The following is a 21648-nucleotide window of genomic DNA, read 5'->3' as shown; positions in this document are numbered from 1 at the left end:
GTCCTCACGTGGTCATTTTAGTGGACACTGCCGAGGCCCCATGGAGTTCACCACCTCTGACTAGTATTCATTGGCTTAGGGCCTCTGTACCTCAAGGATGCATGACTGCAGATCCAGGCCTGTGATTCCTCTTCAGTAGTGGATTTCCCACTGTTGGTTTTGTTTTGTTTTTAAACATTTTTTTTGTTGTGGTAAAAATAAAGTTTACCATCTTAACCACTTTTAAGTGTATGGTTCAATGACATTAAGTACATATTCATGTTGTTGTAAAACAGATCTACAGTACCGTTTCGTCTTACAGAACTGGAACCCTAACCCATTCAACAACAGGTTTTGCCCAGTTCCTTCAGCCCCTGTTACTGTCATCTACTCTCTGTTTCTATGAATTTGACCACTCTAGGTACCCCATGCAAGTGGAATCACACAGTATTTGCCCTTTAATTTCACTTAACGTAATGTCCTCAGGGTTCATCCATGCTGTAGCATGTGACAGGATTTCCTTCCTTTTTAAGGCTGCATAATATTCCATTGTGTGCACATAGCACATTTTGTTTAACTGTTCATGAACATTTGGGTTATTCCCACCTCTGCTATTGTGAATAGTGATGCTGTGAACATAGGTATACATAGGTATACAAATAACTCTTTGAGGTCCTGCTTTGCATTCATTTGAATATATACCTAGAAGTAGGATTGCTGGATCACATAGTAGCTCTATTTTTAATATCTTGTGTACTGCTATACTTTTTTCCATGGCAGCTGCACCATTTTACAGTCCCATTAACAGTGCTCAAGGGTCTCAACTTTTCCACATCTTTGCCATCATTTGGTATTTTTTGGTGTTTTTTTTTTTTTATAATAGCTTCCCTGATGAGTGTGGAGTAATACCTCATTTGGTTTTTATTTGTATTTCTCTAATGATCAGTGATGTTGATCGTCTTTTCACATGCTTGTTTACCGTTTGCTTATCATCTTTTGAGAAATGTCTGCTCAAGTCCTTTACCCATTTTTTGAGTTATTTCATTTTTTGTTGTTGAGTTGTAGGAGTCCATTATTGGCTTTGTGTGTGGCTTTTTAATCCACAAGTACTTTAATTGTATTTTATCCTGTGTTTTTGTGTTGGAGATTGTGGGGCTCCTATGTTAATTCAGCTTATTACATTGGTGCAAATCTGGAGGAGTTCCAAAGAGCCAGGAAGCCAGACAGGCTTGCTCTTTTTCTCTCCTCCCCTCTATAAAACTGGATGTTTTAAAATAATATGCTCACATGCCATGTAGCAAGATTTTAGTTCAGAGTATTATCTTCTGAACAGTCACAGTAGGCTTTTGGTTTCTGTCTTTCTCAGTCTTGTCCTCATTACTCCATTCTGTTCGAGATCTGCTAGGATCATCTTAATGTCATTCCTTTGCTTAAAGTACTTTATTGACGGTTTGATCTTTAATCTCCTTGGCAAGATTCACCAGGCCCTTCTTAACCTGGCCCACACTGTCTTTGCAGTACCATCTTCTGCCTCTCCCCTGTTACTTTGTCCAGGTTCTGGAGCAAAACTGGATGACTTGCAGTTTTTGCTCATATTGTGCATGCCTTTTTAAATGCTTTTTTTGTGTTTGCTTGTGTTTATCTTTCCCATTATCTAGAATTCTCTACTTCCCCTCTCACCTTTTACCATGGGGTGAATTCATATTATGCCATTTTTATCTTCTTTTTTTGGACTTACCTGGGTATCTCCTCTCACCTTGTGTCTTCCATTCACCTAGCACTATCTGTTAAAGTGTATTAAACTGTTCCCTTTTTTAAATTACAAAAGTGATACTTGTTCTTTGTTAATAATTGAATCCATATAAAAGTAAAAAGTAGAAGCCCCTCTCCTCATTCTGTTTTGATTCCACCCCTCAGTTCACAGGAATAAATAAGCGCTTACCCTTTCAGAATTTCTTTGCGAGTCTGTGTGTTTGTGTGTGTGTAGCCACAAAGTTAAATTGCATACATTGGTTTTTGTTTTCTTTTATTACATAATATCTCTGTGTCTGCATCAATGTATCTTTATGTGTATGGTACATATTTTATTGTAGTTTGCCTTTTTCACTGTGCCGTGTATGAAGAATATGTCGTTATACTCAGACCATCTAGTTCTCCTTAACTGCTATGTAACGTTCCATTGTAACTCGCTCCGTTTTATGTACATACCATAGTTTATTTAACCACCCTTTGCTAGAAGACACTTCGAGTTGTTTTTCAATGTTTTGTTATTTCAGGCAATGTGGCAGGGAATGTGTGTACACACTTTTGCATGCTTATGCAGTTATTTCTGTAGATTCTTTATAGTGGAATTGATGCAGGAAAACAGATGTGGGGCATGAGAAGGTCTGTGTCCCAGGCTTCGGTTGAGCCCCTGGGATGTGCCCCACCAAGCGTGGGTCCTTGGCTTCGCTCAGGAGAGAATTCAAGAGCGAGCCACAGTTGAGTAAAGGTAGATTTATTCAGGGAGATACATTGAAAGGCAAGAGAAAGGCCATGAGGTGTGGGGGTTTGGTGCTCAGATTAAAAGTAGATACACACTCCATACACAGAGTGTGGGCTGTCTCTGAAGAGGGAGAGAGAGGCACCGAATTGCTGGTTTTTAGGGCTTGGCCGCTTCATATGCTAATAAATGGAAGGACCAGTCTAAGGGGAAGGGGCTGGGATTCCCAGGAAGTTGACCATTTCCCACTCTTCGATCTTTTATAGCTAACCTTGGGATTGCCATGTTGCCTGTGGGCGTGTTATTCACCATGTTAATATATTACAGTGGGTGTATAATTAAGCTCAAGATCTACTGGAAGTTAAATCTCTCATCATCCTGAGCCTCAAGGCCTACTGGGGGTTGAATCTTTCATCATTTTGATGTTAATTGCTGTGGCATTCCTTGAATGGCTGTGCCCTACCCTCTTCCTGTCTCAGAATTGCTGATCAAAGAGTATATGCCTTAAAATTTGGATAGATAGCATTGAACATTTCCTTAGATACTGTCAGGTAGCCCTCTGTCCCACGTCCCCAGGGCATTATCAATACTGGATATTATCATTCATTTACATTTTACCAAATGAAAGAACACAATATCTATTTTAAACAGCATTTGTATTGTGGTTATGATCCCTTTGTCTGTTAGATGGTGCACGTGGCTTCTTCTAGTCTGACTTATTAATTAAATAAGCACTTATTACCAGACAGTGGAATCTTCTTTACATGGCTGTCTCCAGCTCTAGACTGAAAGTTTCTTTGTGTCCTGTTTGTGGTCTCAGTATCTAGCACCGTGTCTGGTGTAGCTTTGTTGTTATTGAACCTAGGTTCCTGTGCATGATGCATGGTGAGGCCAAACCAACCAAAATATCAAGAGTTTGGAGCAGGGAGAAAGGTTTATTGCAAGGGCCATGTGAGAACAGTGGCTCACTCTCAAAAGACCCAAACTCCCTGATAGGTTTCAGGGAAGAGTTTCTGTGGCAAAATCAGGGGTTGGGGGTGGGGTCTGCAGGGTGTGTGACTTTCCTCTGATTGGTTGGTGGGGTAACAGGGTGGTGTTTCAGGAATCTCAACCATCAGCCTTCTGGTTCCAACCAGTCTGGGGTCCACTGCTTGTGTTCAGCCTGAAGTGACCCTCCTCTATCTGGGTGGGGGCCTTGGTTCCTACAGAGGAACCAAGAGTTGTGTATCAAGTGGTTATGCACACCAGCCCACCCCAGGAGGAGCCGGACCTTGCCCCATCTCAGCACTACTGTTTCTTTCTGCATTCCTTCACTCCCTTGATTAGTAACTGTTTGAATCTGCCCTTTGGAACTCAGGGAAGGTCTAGGAAGCAAAAGCCTTTTTCCTACATACAAGAAACTGGGAACACAGAAAGGCTTTTGTGCCCGAGAGGGCCCCGCAGGGTCCTGCTCTGGTTTCCATCCCCCCTTTTCTTGGATACTGCTCAGTCTTGAGGGGAACAGGAGTTGGACAAGAAAATAACATTTTAGATAGAGAGGTTAATCAAACTCAGCAGAAGAATTTGATTTTAGGGGGACTAGGTTTCAGACTAAATAGTCTACAGATGGTTTGCAATGAATAAAAGACTTGACTCTTCAAAGAACTTAAAGTCTGGTATCACATAAAGTAGTCAAGACTTCAACAATAAGGAAGAAAAATAGCAGATTATCTAAATTGCATATTCAGTTTTGTGGTGTAGGAAACCTTACCTACTGGGTAGCTTCCCTCAATCGGTTTTCATGAAACATCCTGCTGCTCATTTTCTTTATTCATTGACTTCCGTACTGAGAGATGAGTTATTTTCTGTTAGCTTAAAAGTGAAATCAGCCATTATCAGCCATAATGGGAATATATCATTCTGTCTTCTTTTGAGACAATTTGCTGAGTTTAGTTCAAGTAGTAATGTATTTTATCTCTTACCCAATTTCAGTTTTACCTTGAATCCTAATTTTTTTTTTCTTGCCATTTCAGGTAAGACCATGAATTGTGGCATTTCTTAAATGAAGCATTCAGGAATGAAGTGACAGTTGTAACATATAGAAAATAAATGATTTTTAAGTTATGTCTATTAATTTGACTATAGATATATATTATATTTACCTCCTTAGTAATGTGAGAAGTCTTTGTGGGAAGCAGAGAAGCAAGCCGCTGCATTTCTTGTGCTCACCTAAATATCACTGGAGGATAAGCCACATCAGTCTGCAAGGAGGTTCTTATACAAGCAAAATAAGATGTAAATGGACCAAAAATGAGGCACATCCTTGCAGTAAGCACTGTTGCTATCCTAGCAACCATGGTTTGCATATCGGAATTTTGAGACTTAGCACTTCTTCTCCCAAGGGCCTTACAAAAGTGAGCCTTCGTATGTCCCGTATTAAAAGTACTTTGAACTCCGTTTCAAAGGCTGTTTTCGGCAATCAGAATGAAATGATCTCTCGTTTGGCTCAATTTAAGCCAAGTTCTCGAATATTAAGAAAAGTATCAGATAGTGGCTGGTTCAAACAGAAAACCGTTAAAGAAACCATCAAATTTCTGAAAAAATACAGCAACCAATCAGCAGAAAAGAATTCTTTCCCAGAAGAGCAGAGTCACATTCTAGATAAAGAAGATACAGGTAAACAAAGCCTTTTCCATTACACGAGTAATATCACCACAAAATTTGGAGAGTCATTCTACTTTTTGTCACATCATATTAATTCCTACTTCAAGCGGGAGGAAGAAATGTCTCAAGAAAAGGAAAAGAAACGTTTCCAGGACGAATCAGAACTTGAAATTAAAAAGGTCGAAGAAGAGAAATCCAGTTCCCCAGATGCCAGCGTCCTGACTGAAAAGAAGCTGGGCTCAGAAGCCGCTTCGAGTACAGAGGACGAGCCTGCAGGTCCCAGTGGAACACCTGAGGTTCTTCCTGTCTCCACGAAACAAAGTATTGCTAACTTTCTTTCCCGTCCCACCGAAGGAGTACAAGCTTTAGTAGGTGGTTATATCGGTGGACTTGTCCCCAAATTAAAGTATGATTCAAAGAGCCAGTCGGAAGAGCAGGAGGAGGCGGTTAAAGCTGAGCAGGCCGTCAGCAAAGACAAACACACCGAGGAGAAAAGGCGGCTCTCTCTCCAGCGAGAAAAGGCAAGCTGTTACTCAGTTTAGTTTTAAGTTTCATCTCCCAGTGGGACCTAAGAAACTCTAATCATTTGTTGGTATTACTAGAACAGCTTCATATTCTAATTGTATGTATTTTAATGTGTCTTTCTAGATCATTGCCAGAGTGAGCATTGATAACAGAACCCGGGCGTTAGTTCAGGCATTGAGAAGGACAACTGACCCAAGGCTCTGCATTAATAGGGTTGAGGAACTGACTTTCCATCTTCTAGAATTTCCTGAAGGCAAAGGAGTGGCTGTTAAGGTAATTCTAATTACCTTTAATCTGGTTTTTTTTCTTGGAACAGAAATGTTAATAAGCCTTCAGAAATGGAGAAGGCAGTGCCTGTCATTTTTTTATTTAAATATTTTTGTGTTTTTGTCATACATGTGATGTGTTGCATATTCAGTAATTGCCTCATTTATTCTATGATATGCATTATGCTAAAAAGCTCCCTTTTATTCTGTGATATAAATTATGCTTCTAGTATTTATATCTATATTTTGAGTTTGAAATAGAATATAACTCTCAGTATATTAGTTGAATTGCCTAAAAGCTGCCAAGTTTTTCTTAAGTGCAATGTAGGTTTTATACTATGTAAGTACTCTTTTAAGACAGGAGTCATAATTCATAAGACCACTGCTAATTTTTATTTCATGATCTTTTTGTATTTGAAAGTCTAAGAATTTTAATGATCTTACTGATCATTGAATTGGTGATCCTATTAATAAAACAATTAGCTTTTCCTTGTCTCAGTTTTTTCAAATATAAAACCATGAAGATAATATAAGCCCCTTTAAATAGACTGATTTCAGAGAAATCCTATAAAATGTGAATGATGCAGTTAAGTCTCTTTGCATCTGAGATTATTTATAATATATAATGAACAATTTGGAAATACCATATAATGAATAGATAATGTTAACATTTCATTAGAGATCTGTTAGTATTTATTTTTAATTTGCCATCCAGAAAATTATAAGTGAAATTAGTTCACATTTATTCAACTTTTTGATAACCATCTTACTGAAAAATTATGTTTTTTGAACAATGTACCTTTCTGTAGTTTTATATTGTATAATACATACATTATAATAGCTAAACTTTAGAATTTCATGGACATAAAATTTGGGGTTATCTTTTATAAATATGTACTCTTACCTAAAAGATAAATTTTCCAAATATATATAGATATGCTTTTAAGTCATTTAACATTGCAGTGATATACTGGAAGCAGAGCTCTAAGATGGAATTGCATACTTTAAGGAGCTTTAAAAAAACTTTTTATTGAAGTATATATAATACACATGCAGTTGTAAGTATACAGTTCATTGAGTTTTCATATACGCCCATATAACTAGCACCCAGATGTAGAACAGAATTTATCACTTCAGAAGCCTCGCTTGGGCCCCCTTTCAGTCACAGTCTCCCCAAAAGTAATCAGATTAGTTTGCCTGTTTCTGTACATTATATAAACTATTACGATTGCCTTCTTTCACTCAACATGCTGGTAGGAATCTTTCACATTGTTGTAGGTGGTTGTAGGTCATTCATTCTCGTTGCTTTTTACACTTCATGGTGTGAATGTATCACAGCTCATTTGTTCACTGTGCTGGTAATGGATTTCTTGATGGTTTTCAGTTTTAGTCTATCATGACTAGTTTGCTGATAGAAACTTGGGGAACTCTTATTATTTTCCATAACTGACCCCAAATCTCAGGACCCTTCAGTCCCAGGGAGACATGTGATGTGTGTTTTCTTGTAGAGCGGCTCGCCTGGATTTACCGGGCTTCCTCCTCACTGATGCACTTCATGTACTCCTCTTTCCTTTTCATTTCCTGAACCCCGGAATTTAAAGGCTTGGCTGAGTTAAGCATTTTCTTGTTAGAGCACATTGTAGATGATGTGATGTCCCTCATACTGCGTCATGCCAGAACACACACACCTGGGTGAGTAACCATTAGTAATGCTAAGAGTGACCCCTGGACTAGAGAGATTACCAGTCTGATCTTTTCATTGGATGGTTAGGCTAGAACCATTATCCCATCAGTCATTAACCTAATTGTTCCCAGAACTAGTCATTTTACGAGGGTTACAGAATGATAGATTTCTAATTCTGTCATCCTTCTGCATTACAATTGATATTCTCCTGTAAAAGTAGAGCTTTTCTTCACTAGCTGAAGCTGTTTGGATTCTCTTAAAGACCAATGTTGCTGGAAAAGCAAAAAATGCTTAATTTCTTTCTACTTAGTCACCAGTTTTCAAAGTAAAGAATTTTAAAAGCTGCCTCAGTGGTGAGATGAACTTTTGGCATTTTTTTCTTTTTGGTTATCATTATAAAGTCATAGTTTTTCTTAAACTTTTTAACTTAAAAAATATGTATACAGAAAAGAATATAGCTCCATGGATTTTCAAGAATTGAACACATCTATATAAAAACCACCCAATTAAGAAACAGAATTTTACCAGCACTCCAAAAGCCCCTTTGTGCCCCTTTCCAATCACTGTCTTTAAAAAGATTGACCAATTTTGATTTCCAGCAGTGTAGATTAGTTGCACCTCTTTCTGCATGTTATATAAATGGAATGAATGTGGTGCGTTCTTCCATTGATTTGGGCTTTCTTGATTTTCCCTCAATGTCTTAGTCCATTTGGGCCACTGTAATGAAATACCATCAACTGGGTAGCTTATAAACAGCAGAAATTGATTTCTCAGAGTTCTGGAAGCTGCAAGTCAAGGTCATGGCACCAACATGATTGCTTTGTGGTGAGGGCCCTCTTCTTGGCTCACAGCTGGTGCCTTCTCACTTGGTGGCCTGGGCAAGGGCTCTCTCTGGGGCCTCTTTTATAAGGGCACTAATCCCTCTTCCTGAAGGCTCCACCCTCATGAACTAAGCACCTCCCTAAGGCTTCAGCTCCTAATACTATCATTTGGGGAGGGTTAGGATTTCAACATAAGGAATTTTGAGAGGACACAAATACTCAGACCAGAGCACTTGATACTTTAAAAACCTTTCAATATAGGTATCTTGCACATCTTTAATTAGGTTTTTTAAATTTAATTCCTGGGCATATGATGTTTGGGGATGGTAATTTTATTTTTGTTATTTTTATTTTAATATATTTTACTAATACCAGGATCACTTCTTGATCTTTTATTTGGTGCTAGTTTCACAAACCTTATAATTTTTCTGGATGCTGGACATTGTGAATTTTAAAAATTGCATAGGATCTAGACCATATCAGATGATTTCTTTTTCCAGAGATAGTCTGTTTGTTCCTCTGCTTGACATACAGAGTGGGACACTGATAATCTTAATTCAGTTAGGGTTAGAGCTGGGCAGTGCCTGGCTTACAGTTTGTTGACATTTCTAGTTTGCCCTGTTTTTAGGGCACATTGAGAGCCTAATGTGTTCACTACCACCATCACCTCCTTGAGCCCTAAAATCTCAAAAATACAGAAAATCCCATTCTCATTTTCAGAGATTTTCAGCCTAGCTTTTTAACTTCCCACACCACATAGTTAAAGAATCCAGCAAATGTCCTGAGGTGAAACCAGTCATGTGATTGAGGCCCCTCGAGTCCTCAGTTTAACTTGGGGTACTGACCAGATGAGATGCTTCCATAGAAGCTAGAATCTTCGATAAACTCAACATAGACTCCTTAAGGATTTAAGCTCTTGCCTCTGATCAGCAGTAGGCAGTTAAACTCTTAGAATCTTGAAGTTCTAGTTCAGTTTAAACTAATTTAATTGCTCCAATTTCTGCCTTCTACCTTAGTTTTATTTTTTAATTAACATTTGTTGATATTTCACATGAGCAAACCTTGTATGCCTTGTATTTTGTGTGCAGTATACACAGGATGGTTTATTTTTTCTTTTAATAACAAATTTAGTTTCCTGTAATTACTATGAGGCAGTTTGATCTGCTTAACTTTAGGACTTGGACATAATACTGTATAAAATTTACCATGTTAACCTTTTGTTATAACAATTAATACTTCATAAATTTGTGTTAAGCAAATTGTATTTTTTCTAATTGTTAAGTATTGCACCTTTTAAAGAAAATACTGGGCTAGAGGTTAATTTTTGACCTAGATGTTAGGACAAATGTATTCTAGGTATTAATTGACATTAACATGTCAAAAACTAATCTGTCATTTAAAATTACTGAGAGTAATAAACAGTGGCACCCAGATTATCTGTGATGATCTACATGTGTTGGTTAAAAATAATCATACAGTTGTCACTCTTGATTTGACAAAAGCAACAAAATGTCTTTTCTCTCAATATAGGAGAAAATTATTCCATATTTACTACGATTGAGACAAATTAAGGATGAAACTCTTCAGGCTGCAGTTAGAGAAATTTTGGCCTTAATTGGCTACGTGGATCCAGTGAAAGGAAGAGGAATCCGGATTCTCACGATTGATGGTGGAGGAACAAGGTAAGGCTAGAAAAATGATTTTTTTAAAATTATAGACCCAAAATACTAAAAATAGAACTGCCATATTATCCAACAGTTTCACTGCTGGGTATTTACTGAAGGAAACGAAAACACTAATGTGAAAAGATATATGCACCCCTATGTTTATTGTAGCATTATTTACAATACCCAAGGTATAGAAACAACCTGTGTCCATTGATGGATGAATGGCTAAAGAATATGTGAGGGCTATACACATACACATACACGTATATGCACACATACACGCGTATACGCACACATACACGCATATACACACAGGTACATATTACACAGTGGAGTACTACTGAACCATAAAAAAGAATGAAATCTTGCCATTTGTGACAACAAGGGTGGAACTTGAGGTTATTATGCTAAGTGAAGTAAGTCAGACAGGGAAAGACAAAAACCATATGATTTCATTTCCATGTGGAATCTAAGAAAGCAAATCAAAACAAAACTCAGATACAGAGGACAGATTGGTGGTTGCCAGGTGGAAGGGGGCTGGAGGGTATGGGAAATGGGTGAAGGGGATCAAAAGGTACAAACTTGCAGCTATAAAATAAGTCATGAGAATGTAATGTACAGCATGGGGAATATAGTCAATAACTATAAGTATAAAAAAATTTAAAAGCAAAGTAAATCTTAAAAGTTATCAGAAGGAAAAAAAATTTTGTAACTTTGTGTGGTGGCAGATGGTAAATAGACTTATTGGGGTGACCATTTTACAGTGCAAATGAATGTCAAATCATTATGTTGTATAGCTGAAACTAATATAATGTTGTAAAGTTATACTTTAATTGGGGAAAAAAAAACAACCTGTAGATCCAATTCAGACTTAGGAATTTTTTTAACTGATTCAGTGTTACTGTATGTCATTATAAATCAAAATTTTAAAATAAAACATGAAATAGTTCTTAATTTACTAATTTATCAGTCTAAGAACTTCTTTATTGAATTTCTTTTTATTTTAATGTAACCTAGTATTAATAGTTTCGTTTGCTCTTTTCAGGCCTTTTCAGTAGTTTAGGACAGTTTATCAACCATGATTCTCTTAAAATCTTGGCAGTGGTCTGTAACATTATCTTTCTTTTATTATACTTACCTTACCCTTGTGTATCTGTCAACTAGTCACTTAATAAAGTGATTATAGGAAAAGGAGCCTGTATCAGTAACTTCCTTCCTGACTCCCGACATCTTCACTTGCAGATGCCAGTTCTGGTGCCACACAAGGAATGTTTAATGCATTCTTAGCTCAGAACAAGCTCATTTCACCATCAGGCTGCATTCTTGCTGGCAGTCCATCCATGCTCCCTATTTTGCCTTAGTTGTCATGGTCCTTACTTCTTGTTGACGAGATACTTTGGCTTGACTTGATGAACCTTTCCCTCCGAATTTTCTAGCTTGTGTTCCAGTTCCCCCACCATTTCTACTCTTACCTTAAGAGACAACAACTAGAAAAATCAAAGTATGTTATTGAATAGTAATGGGTGCTATGAAAAAATAAAGGGATAGAGAGTAACAGTGCTATTTTAAGGAGTGATCATGACTGTGACTTTTTGAAGAAATAACATTTGAATAGAGATCTGAAAGAAGACCATTAAGGAACATTCAGATGTCTGTTTAGAGAAGGGGAGGTATATAGTGAGATGTTTTTGACCGATAAGTGTTTGATTTCATAGAACAGGAGTTTTATTAGTCATACAGGGAGGAAATTAGAGTGAAGATATTTGATAAAATCTAGAGATTGGTTAGGATGAAGGTGGATTTAGGTCAGTGGTTCTCCCCTGGAGGTGAATTTGCTCCCTAGACGGTATTAACTGGCAAGTGTCTGGAGACATTTTTAGTTGCTGGGGACTGACTGCTACTTGCATTTGGTGAGAAGAGGACAGTTGGTGCTAAATAACCTACAGCGCTTAGGAGAGCCCCTACAGCGAAGGATTATCTGGCCCAAAATGTCAGTAGTGTTGCTGTTGAGAAGCCTCGGTTTAGGGGAATATGAGAAAGCGGCCAGAATGGGAAATTTGTGTGGAAAGAAGTAAGATAGGAAGGCTTGTGAGAAAAAGAACCCACATCTTATATTTCTTTTGTATGAGAGAGCCTGATACGGTGTTAGTCATATAGAATCAGTGTGGTAAGAATATTTATTTCTAAATTTATCCTGCATTAATTTGTAAATATGGCATTTTAAAATATTTTCTTCTTGCTTATACGAGTAAAACTTGAGAGGGGGAAAAAAGAAGTACAAAGAAAACCAAACCAAACAATCCTAGCTCACAATTTATTCCAAGATTATTTTTCGTACTTTGATTTATTTCTTCAGAATTCTTTTCTGTGTGACTATGTATGTGTATGTTTTATTTCCTTTTCATAAGGTAATGGAGTTCGCATTGTTAAGTATATTTCATCCAGCATTACCTTTAATTCTTCATGTCTCACATTGAATTCATGATTGTAGCTCTCTCATAAGCCATCTCGTCTTCTCTTACCTCTCTTCAAATCCACATTACTTCTCACAATTAAAAAAAAGTCTACCTTTCATTTTCTACTTTAATCTTACAATATTTTCTGGTGACTCTCTGCTTGCAGCATCAAAGCAGTTTGACACTCTAAATTTTATTATGTGATGCCTGACTAATGTTGAGTTCCCGGACTTCTCTGCCGCACACCTTATTTTGGGATGAGAACTTTTCATTGTTTCTGTATGTCCTCCCAGTATTAAGATTGTCCACGTGTTAACACACAGCCTGATTGGCCTACACCTCCTAGGCTATTTCATCTTTCTTATTCCTTCGTGAAGCCACTAACTGCCTTTGGCAAGGATCCAGAAATGAACAAAGTCAGCAGCACAACTCAATACATCCTTAATGCAGAGCATTGTCCTCATGTAGTTGAGAGGTTTTTTTAAGATGAATAAATGAAAGAAAGCTTAAGAGTAGGATTAGTGAAATATATAAAACAAAATGTATAGAAGCACAGGTAACCAACTACATTGGTAAATGAAGAAACCAACAGATAACATCCCCAAACTGGTGAGTGGAGGTCTGAAGTAATTTCCACAGTTGAACTATTTAACAAAATATCTTACATTGTCATATCTTCGTCGTCTTATTTAAGAGATGCTGGTATAAATTCAGAAACGTGCTGCCGTGACACAGGACTTAACACCATTATTTAGATACTGGATTTTCGAAGGTGATCCAGAGAACTTTGGCAGTTTTAACTGATGTGAATTTATATTACTAGTTTTCATGTTAGCATATAAGCTAGAAAACCAGTTTATAGAATTGTTTTATTCAACAATTTAACTTTCCTTAAAACAGGAATTCTCATTTTTGCCTTTTTATTTTTCCTACAGGGGCGTGGTTGCTCTTCAGACACTACGAAAATTAGTTGAACTTACTCAGAAGCCAGTTCATCAACTCTTTGATTACATTTGTGGTGTAAGCACAGGTAATCGCTTTTGTAAGGAAAAGTGAGTGCATTAAGGAAAAGAATGTTAAGCACTTCTTTTTAAGGTCATGGTTATTTCCTGAAATGATGGATATTCGTTTCATGTTTTGATAATGAATAATCCTCTGATGTACTTAATGAACTTTTAAAAATGTTTTTTTGGGAGTAAGTTAACATTCAGAAGTAGATTTTAACATGCTTTTCTAATATGTTTTAAATAAGCCACAGTGACAGTTGCAAATTATGAATTATTGCTTTATAGCATAGTCACCTGAAGAAAAGTGATGAAATGGAAGGAAAGTAGGTACTCAAGATTGTACTTGAACCAATGGGACATTAAAGCTGGATAAGATTTTACTTTGTTTTAAAAGATGTCCCTCTTTAAGGAAATTGCTTCTTACATCCTTTATCTGGTTGTTTGAAACCAAAATTTAAATTGATAAATATGAGAATCTGTGTTTTTTTTAAAAGCTACTTTTTAATATTGCTAGTCGATGTGTACCTAAAATTGTAATTTTGTTTGTATAGAAGAAATTGGCATCTTAGAATACGATTGTTTCCCAGTAATTTTCTCGTTTTCACTGACTCGCCATCGGATGCATTTTTGTTTTCTTTTCTGTTTGCTGTGTTTTTTTATTTCCTACATCAGCTCTCTCGCCCATGTTGCAGCCCTGCCCTGCCCCAGCGCGTACGTGACGCCTCTCAGGGTGCCTGTAGGTATTGCTTCCCTCCCAGGAACACCCAAGCACGACTGGTTGCAGATCCTTGCTGTGTATTTTACCACCTGACCTAAGAATTTCTCACTTTACATTAGTTTATCTTCACAAGCTATTGGTTCTATTTTTTCTCATTCTTTTTAATTATAGTAGTAGTTCTAAATACCACTAGCTACAAAACCAAATGATTTCTCTACATTATCTGTGTCAAGTATGACTGATATTCCCAAAGGGCATGTTCATTGATGCTCCATTGTGAGAACTAAATGAGAGCTGCTGTAGGGAAGATTCAGAAGCGTAAGGAGTCGGTGACTCCTGCAATGTTCCACTGAACATTGATTCCTCAAGCTGATAGCCACCTTGGAGAAGGTTCTGTTGAAGGAAGTTAAATAGGTCTCTTTACAGAGGGACTTCTGAGGTCTTCCAGCACGTTAAAAATGCACTGTGCCTCCCAGGATAGGAAAATAACATGTACATCCCCAGTTGATATAACTGTGGAAACTTTTCTTAGAGACCTTTCCCAGGGCAAGCATTCTTGTTTTTTAATTTGAGCTATTACCCTGGCCATTTCTGTTAAATTTGGGAATGGTGCTAGCAATTTAAACATGCAAACGTATCTACAAGCTACCTTCCGGCTTTGGCACCATTGTTAGCAGTGGGAGCTTGAAAGAGAATTTTAAATTGAGACATTCATCCATCGAGTAGAATATCAGTTTATGTAATATGTACGTTTCTGTATTTATCACAATACATCTTTTCCACTGTGTCTTCTTGCTTATGTTAACCTCCACTTGTAATCTAGTGCTTATAATTTTCCTTTCCTTTTTCCATTTTGTGTATTCTAATATAGAAATTTTGTTTGCACTCATAGTTTTTATAAAGTTAATAAATTTATATTTAGCTTAAGGATAATGTCCTTACCAGTTCAGTAAAATTCATTTTTTAACATCTGTTCATCTTTATAGTAGCTCTTCTTCACAGGAAACTTAATTTTTTTTTGGCAAGTTATTCCTTGTGGTAACTAAAAATTTTCTGCAAATTGAAAAGTAACAATTTCTTTTATATAGTTATGCCATACATTGTATTTTAAAACAAACTGACTTATCGCTTACTAGAATAAGACTAAGATGGTGGTGGTGGTTTCATAGGTGTATACATCTGTCAAAATTCATCAAACTGTACATCTGCAATATTTGTAGTTTACTGTACAGGTATCATACCACACTAAAGGTGTTAGGAAAAAAAGACTAAAAACGGTTAAATACACAGAATATTTAAAATGCATCATGCTTAGTGATTTCCTGTTTTTTTCCATTGTTTGCAGTCTCAGTGTAAGCAGTGCTGCTGTACAGGTCTCTGCCCCCCCCCCCATCCCCCAAAGTTTCTTCTGCCCTTTTTCTCCTTGGTTCAGGGTTAGGCCAGTTAGGTACACTAGGTGGCAGTGGGTCCTACCACTTAGTTGCAGCTAGGATATGCGATCAGCTATTTAAAAAGACATCCCAGAGACCTAATTTCTTTATTTATTACATTGGTTCCCAGGACCAACCTGAAGGAGTAATTATTTTAATGAATTGGTAAGTTGTCCAATATACTGTATTCTGTGACTAAAACTAAGGAATATCTTAAGGTTAGAAAGAACATTATCTACCACAGTATCTTTTTTTTTTAAATTGAAATATAGTTGATTTACAATGTTGTGTTTCTGGTGTATACAATATCTTAATTATATATTATTTAATTTAATGTAGAACAACACATTTTTATATATTTATCATCATGATTATTGGTTAACATTGATTTAATCTTTTTTGAGGCCTGGTAAAGCCCTTCACATGTGGCCCTTCCAGGGTTATAAGAACCTATAAATTTATTTGTTGTTATTATCCTTATTTTTCAGATGAACAAAGTTTGGGCTCCGAGAGGTATAGTAGTCTTTCCCAGGTGACACAAAGTATCAAAAGTAGAATTTTAACCAGGGTCTGTGAGTCAGGAGATCTTATACATACTGTAATGTCAGTGCTGATAAAAACTGAAGCGTTCTTTCTTTCAGGTGCTATATTAGCAGTTCATGTTGGGATTGTTCCATATGCCCCTGGATGAATGTGAGGAGCTTTATCGAAAGTTAGGATCAGATGTGTTTTCACAAAATGTCATTGTTGGAACAGTCAAAATGAGTTGGAGCCATGCATTTTATGACAGTCAAGCATGGGAAAACATTCTTAAGTAAGTTATAATTGTGCTTTTTAAAATTGTCTTGACTGTATAGGTAATACGTACATTCATGATTTGGAAAATGTAAAGAAGAATAAATACTACGTGAGAGACAACCCCTGTTACTATTTTGGTGAATCGTATTCTAGTCACCGTTTTCTCAGGTTCATGTGTGTGAGGTTTGCGAGTGAAAATTGCGATTGCCTTTTTAAAACTTGAGACCGTACTGTATAGAGGACATGCTGGCATCCTGTTGTGTTACTTAACATACAGTTGTCTCTCAGTATCCGCGGGAGGTCAGTTCGAGGACCTGCAAGGATACCAACATCCCCAGGTGCTCAGGTGCCTTATTTAAAATGGCACAGTGGTATTAGTCTTTCTCGAATCATTAACAGATATTCTTCTAAAAGATTTAATAATTTTTAAACATTTTCGCAAAATATGACAAAGCCATTATACTCACCTTCTAAAAATGTTAAGCATAAAGTAGAGACTTAAAATCACCCACAGTCTTATTCAGAGCTGTAGACCTTGCAGTGTGTTTTCTTCTAGTTTTCCTCCTAGGCTCTGTTCATTTTCATACATGTTTTATGTGGTGGAAATTATGTTATAATTTTCTGTCCTTTCTGCTTTTTTCAGCTTTATTAAAATCCCTTGACAAATTTTTTTAAAGACTGCACTGCATTCCCCCATGTGATGTTGCCATATTTTCTCAACCATTTATGTTTAGGACATTTATGTTGTTTCTAGTTGTTTGTGATTATGAATGCTGCTATGGTAGGAAAATTTACATTTCTGCCCACACTTCAGAATATATCAGTAAGTCAGTTTGTAAGAAGCATACTTACTGGGTCAACGTTGATGTCTTTTAAAAATAATCATTATATAGGAAATACGAGAATATGTAAAGAAAAACTATGAGAATAACTTACAGTCCTACTAAGAACAAAAGAATTTCTTAGAGATGAAGAAGTGTATGAGTGTTTGAGGTTGTGAGTGTGCATGTGTTTTCATCCCCTTCACAAAACTGGGATGATAACGCACTTGTAGATTTGTATCTCAGCATTTTGTCATGATTGGTTTCCTGTGTCCTTAATTTTTTTCCCCCCTGATTCTGGGAAGGAGCGTGGTTTTGTCCATCTTTACCTGCCCAGCATTAAATGTTTTTGAGACATATTTTAATGGTTGTTTACTGTTTTATGGATGTATTACTTTTTATTTAACAAATTCCCTAATGAAAAAGACGATATTTCAGATATTTTTACAGTTCAAAATCACGTTTACGTGGACATTCTACTTCTCTACTTAAATCTCTGGTTATATCTTTAAGGTAAATTTCTTGTTTGAGGTTTTTGGATCAGAGAATGTACATGTTTCAAGAATCATAAGACAGATGGATGTATATGTCTGAATTGTTCTTCAGAACAGTTGTCCCATCTTACCCACCGGCATCACTTTATCTTTCTAGTTTATGAAATATTTATGAACACCAAACATTATAATTTTTAAAACTTTGTCCGTTTGAGAGATTTTTAAACTGGTCTTTCCAGTTTGCATCAGTTTTTTGATTATTGATGAGTTTGAACATTTTTTGTTTTTTTTAAAATTTTATTTCTTTTTTTGTGTGTGGATTTCAAGAGCATAATATTTGCTCATTTTCCGATAAAGACATTGCTCACTATGTTATAAATATATTTACCATTTGTTAATTTGAAAACATGCTTTTTAATTAACAATTTTTTTAATGGGGAGGAGTTTAAGATCTTCATTTAGTCAGATCTTTTCCTTGAATTTTTAACTTTACTTTGAGTCTTTTCTACCTTGAAATCAGGTAAATCTTTATATTATTTTGTAGTCCTAAGGTTTAGTTAAGTTTATTTTTAATTCTTAGGTCATCTGATGTTTATTTTGATGTATATTGTAAGGTGGGGTCAAACTTAATTTTTTTCTCAAATATTAATTCAAATGTTCCTGTGTCTTTTACCAAGTACTTTTTCATTTTTTTCCCACCAGTCTGAAGCACCCCCTTTATTATGTTTTAAATTCTCATCAGCATTACTGTCTGAGTCCAAGTTTTTTGTTTTTCTCTATTGATTTTTAAAATTGTTGTCCAGATTCATTTGGCTTAGTTATTAAACATTTGTGTAATGTTTCTATATTGACATAGCAAGTCTTTTCTTCTTCTTTTTCACAATTCTGTTCAGTTTTCATTTAATCTCCAAATCCTCAGTTGCTTTTATCACGTAAAAAAAAACAACCCACCGATATTCTGATTGAAATTACATGAAATGTAGCAGTTATCTTGTGGAATATTGACATCTTTCCAGCTGAGCAGTCCTCCCATCCATTGATGTTGTGTGTTGCTTGTTTTCGGGTTCTACTTCTATGTCTGTTGGAAAAAAATAATTTGTATCAATTCTTATAAAATCATAATACTGGTAAGATTTTTTTTAATGAAGATTTGAAAATTTACTCTAAAACCAGTCTCTCTGCTATAAAATGTTTTCTCCTTTTGTTACTCATTACAGTATCTTCATGGATTTGCATGTTGCTGTTTCACTGTCGATCTTTCAAAGGCGTCTTTATTTTATTCACAACATTGATAAACCTTCTAAGTGTGTTTAGTTTTTTTTTTTTTTTTCCTTTCCCTAATTTTCTTTTCAGTGTTTGCTGCACAACAAACCACTGCAAAACGTAGTGGTTTAAAACAACTGTGATCTAGTCTCATGATTCCGTGGTCAGGGCGTCTCTTCTTTTCTTGTTTAAACTCATTCATGGCTGCTGACAGCCAGCCAGCAGCTCAGCCGAGGTAGGCCGGGACAGCTGGTCTCTCTCTCCATGTGGTCACTCTCGTCCTGGACTTCCTCCCATCGTGGTGGTCTCAGAGTTCCAGTAGGGCAAGCCCCAGTGCATGAGGGCTTATTGAGCCTCAGTTTAATGGCATGTTTGCTGGGGTCCCCATTAACCAGAGCCACTCAAACCAGGGTCTGTGTGGGAAGGGGCTGTACCCAAGGATGTGGAACCAGCAAGTGTGATTCAGTGTGGACCTTACTGTTTTAATCTGGCACACTTACTCCCTGGCTTTTTTTGTCATTTTTTTCTCTCATTGTTTATTGAGAAAATTTTATGTTTTCTGTGATAATGATTTTGTATTATTTTGGGGACATTGTTTTTAATTATAGCATCAGTAGAATCTAGGAATATTGAGATTTTTTTTTTTTTTATTTTGACATCTCTCTAAAATAAGCAATGAATGTTTCTGATTTTCCCTTCAAATTTATATCCATAACAGTTCACTAAAACATTTTAGCTCTGTTTATAAAATCAAGGTTTAAACAAAAAATGAATGTGAACTTTGCTTGAAGTGTGAAAGCAGGTACACTGTATTTATAAAAGATTGTAAAGAATAGATCACTACCTTATGTAGATACTACCCTTATGTGAAATTCACTTGCATTCTAGGTTGAGAAACATGAATATTGCTTGAAAAAATGTCATTAGTTATTTTTTTTCTTTTCTTTTCTTTTTTTTACTGAGGCAGGTTAATAGAAAAACCATAGTCTTTATATTCAATACCGGGGGGAAAATACGTAATTTTTAAGTCTGGATAACATCTGCACTGAAATAAAATTTCCTTGTAATGGAATTGTGAAAATTGCTGCCCAAGGACAATTTCTATAATGTTGCAGTTAATTCAGCTGCCAGCTCAGATGATTTAAAAAGCATTTTTGGGACAGTGACATTGGCTCTGTATTGCTGAAATAAGCTTAAAGTCTAAATGCTCTCATGTGGTTTTTACAGACTACTCTGTAACTAGTCTGCCGTATCTCTGCAGTCTTAACACAGCCCCTTCATCCTGTCACGAAGACCCTGAAAACAACAGATGTGTTCTGCCTCTGTGCCTTTACTCTGTATATGTCCTGGCTTTGAATGTGCTGTCTTGGCATCATTGGTGTCCTCAAGCTACTCATCTGTGCATCGTTCCCAGATGCTGCAGCCTGTATTAACGCCCCCCTCAGAACTGTAAATATTTGCAGTTTGAATCAGATGTAATAAGTAACTACAGGTTGTTTAATGTGCACTAGTTGGATTGTAAGCCTCCTAGAGGTGACCTTACATTTTTTTGTCCCTTAGGGTTTTGAAAAATTGTGGGCCAACAGTATCTCCATAGTGTATGTTCCCAGATGTTAGGAAATAAAATCATTTTGACATTAATTTAACTTTTCTCCTTTAATTAAGGGATAAAATGGGATCTTCACTAATGATTGAAACAGCAAGAAACCCCACATGTCCTAAGGTAGGTTTCGAGTCTCTTAAATATAACACCTAGTTGGAACTGAAGGTCAGGTGAAAGGACTTATTCTGAAGGCCCTTTATTAAGGGAAAAATTATTTAGGAGCCTCTGTTAACAGATTATATTGATTCCTTTTATATTGGGTCCTCCTATGAAGTTACAGAATGTGATCATTAAACCTTTTTTGTATGTCAAGTGAAAGTATAACAAAAGTTTAAGGACATGGAAGACTGGGACCAAATATAAAGGAGAATTATTTTATTATAGGGTTAATCAAACCTTGTGATTTAAGGAAAATTATGGCATTCCCTCTCCTGGATTTTTGAAAGAAACTTTATGTGCCTCTTAGTATGTATTAGATTAATATACAGATGGAATCCCAGTTTTTAGAATGTTAATGCCATTAGAATGTGTCTCGGTTTGGCTTCTCTTTTTTATTTATTTTGTTTGAAACCCAGGATCTGAGTATTGCTTGAGTTCTGTGTTCTTTAATAATTCTTGTTATTTGACTAAAGGATAGGATTTTTATACCTAGGAATTCCATGCGGCTTGTCTTTATTCTTGGATAACAGACTAACCATGAAATGTCAAGTGCAGCTTCCTCCACTGCTCCTGCACGCTTGCTTATTCATACTTTCGTTTATTGTTTGGACGTTAATTTTGCATCCCATGTGCCAGCACCGTGCTGGGCAGGCACTTTGGATGCACCAGTGAGTTAGTGCAGGCGTGGAGTTTATAGTCCCGTAGGGCAAAGTAGGCGTTAATCAGATGATCACACGAACGAGAGATTCTTCCTCACACAAAAACAGGTCTCTGAAAGCATGTATTTACAGGGCCATGAGGGAAGTCTCCCTATCTAGGGAAATGAGTTTGA

At 36.5% G+C, this 21648-nt stretch overlaps 1 protein-coding gene across 1 annotated transcript in view; it reads left to right on the top strand.

Annotated features, from left to right (window-relative positions):
- The window catches only part of PNPLA8 (patatin like phospholipase domain containing 8), a 38911-nt gene that overhangs the window by 4007 nt on the left and 13256 nt on the right, over positions 1 to 21648 (top strand). The window contains 7 exon segments of the mRNA XM_014559828.2: positions 4611 to 5625; positions 5753 to 5902; positions 9931 to 10082; positions 13459 to 13553; positions 16320 to 16333; positions 16335 to 16492; positions 20720 to 20777. Of these exon segments, the coding sequence (XP_014415314.1) occupies positions 4867 to 5625; positions 5753 to 5902; positions 9931 to 10082; positions 13459 to 13553; positions 16320 to 16333; positions 16335 to 16492; positions 20720 to 20777 (1386 nt within the window). The 5' untranslated portion in view covers positions 4611 to 4866.

This window comes from Camelus ferus, chromosome 7 (genome assembly GCF_009834535.1).
Source record: "Camelus ferus isolate YT-003-E chromosome 7, BCGSAC_Cfer_1.0, whole genome shotgun sequence".
NCBI lineage: Eukaryota > Metazoa > Chordata > Mammalia > Artiodactyla > Camelidae > Camelus > Camelus ferus.
This window is presented reverse-complemented; position numbering and strand designations above follow the sequence as displayed.